The sequence below is a fragment of the Loxodonta africana genome, chromosome 11 (genome assembly GCF_030014295.1).
Source record: "Loxodonta africana isolate mLoxAfr1 chromosome 11, mLoxAfr1.hap2, whole genome shotgun sequence".
NCBI classification, from domain to species: Eukaryota; Metazoa; Chordata; class Mammalia; order Proboscidea; family Elephantidae; genus Loxodonta; species Loxodonta africana.
This window is the reverse complement of record NC_087352.1, coordinates 65,500,441-65,507,836: the sequence shown is the minus strand read 5'-3', so window position 1 is coordinate 65,507,836 and position 7,396 is coordinate 65,500,441. Positions and strand designations below refer to the sequence as shown.

The 7,396-nt window shown below is 38.7% G+C and overlaps 1 protein-coding gene across 2 annotated transcripts in view; it reads left to right on the top strand.

The window, feature by feature from the left end:
- The first annotated feature begins 3,451 nt into the window (after positions 1 to 3,451).
- The window catches only part of PIK3C3 (phosphatidylinositol 3-kinase catalytic subunit type 3), a 144,220-nt gene continuing 140,275 nt past the window's right edge, over positions 3,452 to 7,396 (top strand). For both annotated transcript variants that reach the window (XM_023543837.2, XM_064294590.1), the window contains exon 1: positions 3,452 to 3,565. In XM_023543837.2, the coding sequence (XP_023399605.1) occupies positions 3,498 to 3,565 (68 nt within the window). In that variant the 5' untranslated portion in view covers positions 3,452 to 3,497. The remainder of the gene's footprint in view (positions 3,566 to 7,396) is intronic.

Sequence of the window (7,396 nt, the reverse complement as noted above, 5' to 3'; positions counted from 1 at the left end):
GCATGAAATTAAAATAAGATGGCAAAAGCAGCACAAAATCAAAATTGCAGTGCCAAATGTGAATTAAATACCAGATCAAACAGCCAGTGGAGTAGTGCGCCACACACACATACACAAAACCCCTATCTTTGCACAAAAGTTACTTGCAACAGACAGACCACCTTGGATTCTTGCAATGCAAATTGTGTTCTCCAATTATAAGTATGTATTATATTATGGGTTGTGAAAGATCATTTGAGAAGGAAAAAAATATCATTCCTTTCCTTTCAGAATAAGATGTCTAAGGCTTCCATTTCCCCTATGGACATGACCTTGCCAACTGGACTCTAATACTCAAATTCACCCACCAAAGCCTCCCTAACCCAGGGGTGGTCCTGGAAAGGCACTGTCAGTTTTTGTTTCCGTGACTCTCACCGTACTTCCAGGACTGACTAAAACCCTCTTATTGGCACATTACTTTTTTCTTGATGCATTAATGTCTTCAATACAATTACAGTCAAATCTTCTGAGATACCCCTATAATAAATAATGTTATTATTTTTGATACTGTTTAAAAAGTTAATATAAATCTATCCTGGATTATATATATGAATATCTTATAACCAAGTACTAACACTTGATTTTCATGCACTTATCAGTGTTATGTTTGTGACTGTTTTGGGGCCAATTAGTATTACTTTAGCTGTCATGAGCTAATCAGAAAAGCAGGGTAGACTTAAGACAAAAATCTGCTTTGGAGCCAAGTAAGGGCCAAATGACATCATAGTCGTTCTACTAATGAAGGCTCCACAGTAATTTGCGTAGAAAAATTAGACAAAAAAATTGAATTGCTACATGGTCTATCCAGCAGTACAAATACCTATATAGAAAGCTGTCTTTGAGTCAACTGCAACTCATGGTGACCTTATGTACAACAGAAAACGTTACCTGGTTCTGAGTCTTCCTCATGATCGCTGGTATGTTTAAGTCCACTGTTGTGGGTATTCTGCCAGTCCTTCTCACTGACTGTCACCCATGCTCTCAATGGCCCTTTACTTTGCCAAACATAATGCCCACCTCTAGCAACTGATCTCTCTTGATGATGTGTTCAAAGTAAGCAAGTTTGAAAACATTCTGTTGTGATCCATAAGGTTTTCATTGGCTAATTTTCTGAAGTAAGTTGCCAGGCCTTTCTTCCTAGTCTGTCTTGGTCTGGAAGCTCTACTGAAATCTGTCCACTGTTGGTGACAAGCTGGTATTTTGAATACTGGTGGCAGAGCTTCCAGAATCATAGCAAATCACCACAGAATGACAAATTGACAGATAGGTGGTGGTAGAGCAGTACAAAAACCCCAAAACCAAATCCACTGCTGTCAAGTCAATTCCGACTCACAGCGACCCTACAGGACAGAGCAGAACTGCCCCATAGAGTTTCAAAGGAGCGCCTGGTGGATTCGAACTGCTGACCTTTTGCTTAGCAGCTGTAGCACTTAACCACTATGCCACCAGGGTTTCCATAGCAGTACAGGCCTGTTGAATTTCAAAGAACCAGTCCTGTAAGAGTGGTCAGTGTCTTAGTCATGTTATAAGAGTTACCACAAAAAACACTATCTAGTATATGAACGTTGTTAATTTGAGTGTTTCTGTATTGCATTTGTAAATTTGTGTTGGTTTTATAGTTTGTAAGAACTATACATATAAAAAATTTTACTAAAGTTTATATATTAAATAACATTATAATAAAAGTAATTTAAGTCAGCCCTGGGATCAGAGAATTTGGTGCTTTACAAATTGTCAGTCCTTTATTTAAGTTTCAGAAACCCATTTCACACGAAACCTTACAGCCATTGTTGCAATTACTAAATAGGTTGGAGCACTTTTTATAATTTGTTTTACTGCTGGACAACTCTGATGATTAGAAAGTTCAATTTTTATTGTCTGTTGAAATTATATTCCTGTAAGTTCCAACCACTGGTGTTAGTTATACTTAAGAAGAAATCAAGTCTCCTTTCTTTTTGCTTAAACTTTAAATTACAGAAGGATAATCATCATGTTTTTCCTTAGTCTGCCTGTCGCAAACAATTTTGAGAACTTACTTTAGGAAAACCATTATGCATTAGCCATTTTTTTTTCCTTTCTAGTCTAAACAGCTCCGTTTCTTTTTAATGTTTCCTTGAAATACATCTTTTTCCTGACCCCTCATCACTCTTATTACTCTAACTTGGACATATTCTAGCAACGCTCATCTTAAAACGTGGCATCTAGAACTAAACATACAGGAAATGGAGATTTTCATTCAATATCATCAATCAATCAACAGAAATTATTAAACGTAGCTACCAATGTGCTAGGCACTTAAAGCGACAAAATATATGATGCACTATTCTTGCTTTTAAAGAGCCCTGAATCTAGTTGGAAATGAAGATCACAATTTTAGATTATGTTAAAAATTATAAAATAAGCATTGTAGGTGCTCAGAGGGGTCAGAGATCTGAGTTCTAGAATTATTGCCGAAAACTTCCAGGTTCTAACTTGGATTGGATCCCTGGTGGTGCAATACTTAAGTACTCAGTTGCTAACCCAAAGGTTGGTGGAAGATGTGGCAGTCTTCTCTGGTAATCACAGCCTTGGCAACCCTATGGGTCAGTTCTACTCTGTCCTGTAAGGTTGCTATGAGTTGGAATCACTAGATGGCAATGGTTAACTTGGATTGGGTCTTAAAAGGTACATTGAAGCTGAATAAAAAAGCAAACACAAAACCATTCCTGACCCCATGTGTTGCAGAGTAGAACCGAGTACCACAGGGTTTTCTTGGCTGTAATCTTTAGGGAAGCATATCTATAGGCCTTACTTTTGTGGCTCTACTGAGTGGGTTCCAACCACCAACCTTTCACTTAGTAACCCAGCATAAAGCAATTGCGCCACCCAGGGACCTGGAGCTGAACAGGGAGACTTCAAACATACACTCCAGCTCTTTGCCCAAAGTACCAAAGTTAAGCATTGGTAGCGTCAAAACTTGAACCCAGGTTTCTTTGCTCTTTTTTTTCCCCATTCTTTATTGCAGAAAAAAGAATTTTTTGGTTGAGATAGCAAATTACTTATCAAATCTACAATTTTTGGAAAACCACTAGGTTTAAGCTTGTGATTATTACCTGTTTAGCCTGCAGCCAACGAAAACTGTTGCAATTCTTTTTGTATCGAATTTCGTTTTAGAATTCTGTCTTTAAAAAGAAAAGTTAAGACGGAAGAACACAAGAAGCCTGGAATGTAACCATATACGCTGTTTCCGGAACCCTATTTACCCTTAAGGAAGATGGTGGTCACCTGTGCACAAGCGCAGAAGCGACGCTTGAGCGCGGAGTTCGGTGGCGTAATGTCGCGCTCTGGGCGGTGATTTGCGGCGCTTGGGTCCAGGGGCGGAACCGGAAGCGCCTGTGTTGTTGGGCTCAGCTAGTTCAGCCTGGGCGTCCATCCTGTGTTGAGTTCGCGCAGTAGGTGCTGCTTTTGCTGAGGTTGCCATGGGAGAATCGGAGAAGTTTCACTACATTTATAGCTGTGACTTGGACATCAACGTGCAGCTCAAGATGTGAGATTTCGGGGACGCTGGGACGGGGAGGCAGGAAGCTGCGGGTTGGGGAGAGAAAATGGTGATTGGCCAGAACGCCTGACTTGGGGGCGACCTGGAAGGTAGTGACTGGGAAAACGGAGAAAAGTGGAAGTGTGGAAAGGGGCGGTGTGGGACGTTTCAGGAGGTGGTGTCTCTGAGAAGGGAAGAGATAGGAATAAGCTATTAAGTCCTACGGTGTTTTCCAGCCTTCAGAGCATTTTGTTGTTGACAGTAACGTTTTGGAAGGTTATTGTTGTTTCATTTTTTAGAGATGAAGAAACCAAGGCTCGGTAAAGTCATGGTCTTGCAGTTAATAAAAGAAAGAGCTTTACTTTTCAGTGGGGCTGGAGGGCAGAATGGAGACTGCAGAAATTATGGAGAGGTAGAGGCAGGCACATTTGGTAGTTGAGGTAGAGATGCACGTGAGTTCAGTATTAGGAGCTGGGGAAGTGATAGATTATTATGTTCAATTTGTGGGCCGTCTGGCACTAGTGAACCAGTGTAGGTGGAAATGAATAGAAGATGAGCGTGCAAGAAGACATGCAAAGGGAAATTGCAAAGGAAGCAGGAAGACCTGAGAAAACAGCCTTGCAGGAAAACCTTGTGACAGTGATTGACGTTCTTATCTCAACGTGACCAAAGTCATGCATGACATGCTGTGATGAGAATAATGGAACTGAGATTGGGGCATGGATGGGTAGGACCAAGTTGAAAATTTTGTGCATTTTAAGGCGGTGTTACGTTGTTATTGTTGTTAGGTGCCATCGAGTTGATTCTGACTCAGAGCTATCCATGTGACTGTAAAACTGTCCCATAGAGTTTTCTAGGCTGTGATCTTTTCAAGGCTGTAATCTTTATGGGAACAGACCGCCAAGTCTTTCTCCCTCAGAGCCCCTGGGTGGGTTTGAACTTGGCAACCTATTGGTTGCAGCCAAGCACTTAATCATTGCACCACCAGGGCTGGTGTTATAGAAATCTTTTTTTTTATATATATATGGTAAAAAATTTATATATATGTAACAAAAAAGTTTGCCACTTTAACCATTTTTATGTGTACATTTCAATGATACTAATTACATTCACCACTATTTCCAAGTTTTTCATCACCTCAAACAAAAACTCAGTATCTCTTAAGCAGTAATTCCCCATTCTTCCCTCTCCCCAGCCTGATAACCACTAATCAACTTTTGTTCCTATGCATATGCATACGTTGTATCTGACTTATTTTACTTAAAATAATAGAAATATTTTCATCTGTCAAAATGCACAAATTACTAACCGTAACATCATTCGTAATCAATAAACATTGACTGCATGTGTTCAGTATTCAGATTGACAAAGGGCTAGTGCCTGTGGTATATGATAAAGACATTTTCTCAGTTCTTGGTACATTTTCTCAGTTGTCAGAAGCGCCTTGGAATAGTTGTTTTCCTTTATTTTCAGAAATAAATGCTTACTTTAAGCTCTGACATTCTTTACCATTCATTTTGAGGTGTTGGTAAAAATAATATGGCAGCAACCAAACTCTACCTTTGTATAATATTCTCTACACCCATTTCAGGTATCTTTTGCAATATACACTACTAGCTGCTTACACGGGACCTGTGTTGCCATCATCTGCTAAAGGGCTTCCTTTCAGTCATTAGCCTTGCAAGATTTCTTAATCATAAGAGTACTTTTTTTTTTTTGAAACATTTGAAAAAACAAAAATCCCCAAAATGAATGCATTATTAAACACATACACATTAAGTATTTTGGGCTAAACAGAGAGCATTAATCAGAGGTGTGGTAAAATTTAATACTAATTAATTTCTGAGACTGCCAGTGTTGGGGTTTTTGGTGGTTTGAGGGTAGGCAGGAAATATCAATTTAAAATCGTTTAATTAGAGAACCATAAATTATTTCAGCCTATTTTTCCTGGGCTGTTCTATGGCTTTAATAGTATGTCGTCTCTTTTCTTAGCTCTATAATTGGATATCAGACTACTCACAAGTATGGTCACTTTTGGATGTCCCAAAGCACTTTAAAAGTAACTTGTTTAAAATTGAGCATATCATTGGCTTTCCTCTCTCACTCTGCTCTTTCTGTATTCTCTTAATCTATTTTCGTGGTTGTTAGCATCATCCATCAAGCTGGTTAAGACGGAAAACTTACCTTCTTTGAGTAATCATTCACCAAGTCATCTGAATCTACCTGTTAATTCTCTTTGATTCATGCCTTTTTTTCTTACCTCATTTTCCCAGCTTGAGTATACCTTTTTCATTTTTTAATTTTGACTGAAAGTCTTCTAACTGGCCTCCTTGTTTCAACCCCACCTCTCTAGTCTGGTGTTACACTACTGTCAAAAGTGTCATAAAAGCAAATCTGATTGTTACTGTCTCACTTCAAATAATTCAGTTAACAGATTTTTTCTCAGTGTTCACATCATGCCAGGTACTGTACTGAATTCTGATGGCTACTTAGCTTCACTGCCCAGCCCCTTCTTTTTCAGTTTTATCTCTGGCTTCTTCTCCAAATGAGGTTTGAGCTCTAACTGTACCAAACAACTTATAGTTCCCCAGACATATATCGTATTGACTCTTGGCTTTTGTGCATGTTGTTCCTTCCCTCTGGGATAACTCTCTACCTCTATATTCCCATCTGCTCTGTGTTATTCAGGCTTATTTCAGCCTTCTACTTGGGATACTCCATCACTGCCCCTATGCTAGGGTAGATGCTCCAGAGACTCTTTGACGTATTTTGCTAAAGTGGAAAAAAAAAAAAAATCTTTAGCTTCTTGCTAATTGTTTTTAAATAGACTTTATTTTTTATAGCAGTTTTAGGTTTACAGAAAAATTGAGCAAAAAGTACAGAGAGTTGCCATTTACCCCTGGCTCCCTGCACATTGTTTTGACAGTTTAAGTCTTGCATTCCTGTAATACATTTGTTATAATTGATGAACCAGTATTGATATATTATTATTAATTAAAGTCTATAGTTTATGCTGTAGTTGGAAATGCTGGTGGTTTAGTGGTTAAGAGTTCGGCTGCCAGCCAAAAGGTTGGCAGTTCAAATCCACCAGGTGCACATTGGAAGCCCTATGGGGTAGTTCTCCTTTGTCCTATAGGGTTGCAATGAGTCAGAATCAACTCGATGGCAGTGGGTTTGATTTTTTTTTTTTTTTGATACTTTATATTAGGGTTCATTCTTTGTGGTGTGTAGCCCATTGCCAATGAGTTAGTTCCAACTCTTAGTGATTCTGTTGGACAGGGTAGAATGGCCTCATAGGGTTTCCAAAGCTGTAATCTTTATGGAAGTAGACTGCTACATCTTTCTCCCTCGAAGCGGCTGATGGATCTAGACCCTGTCCTTTCAGTTAGCAGCTGATTGCTTTAACCACTGTGCCACCAGGGTTCCTTTGTGTTGTATAGTCCTATGAATTTTGACAAATGTTTAATGCCATGTGTCCACTATTACAGTATCATACAGAATAGTTTCACTGCCTTCAAAGTGCCCTGTTCCATCCTGGGTTTTATTCTCAGTTCTGCTACTTGTTTACTTTGTGACCTTGAATAATGAGCTTGATCTGAGTCTCAGCTTCCTTATTTAAAAAATGAGAATATGGTGAAAATTAAGTAAGAGCATATAAAATACATGCCAGAATATCTGACATAATCTTGATATTTAAGAAATGTCCCTGCCTTTTTTAGTATCTGTGCATGTCTTTTATAACTTACAACAGTTCATTTTTTTAATTTAAAGAAATGGTCAGGTAATATATACATACAGTAGATGACAAAAAGAGTACAAAAAGAATATGAAGTTAAAAGT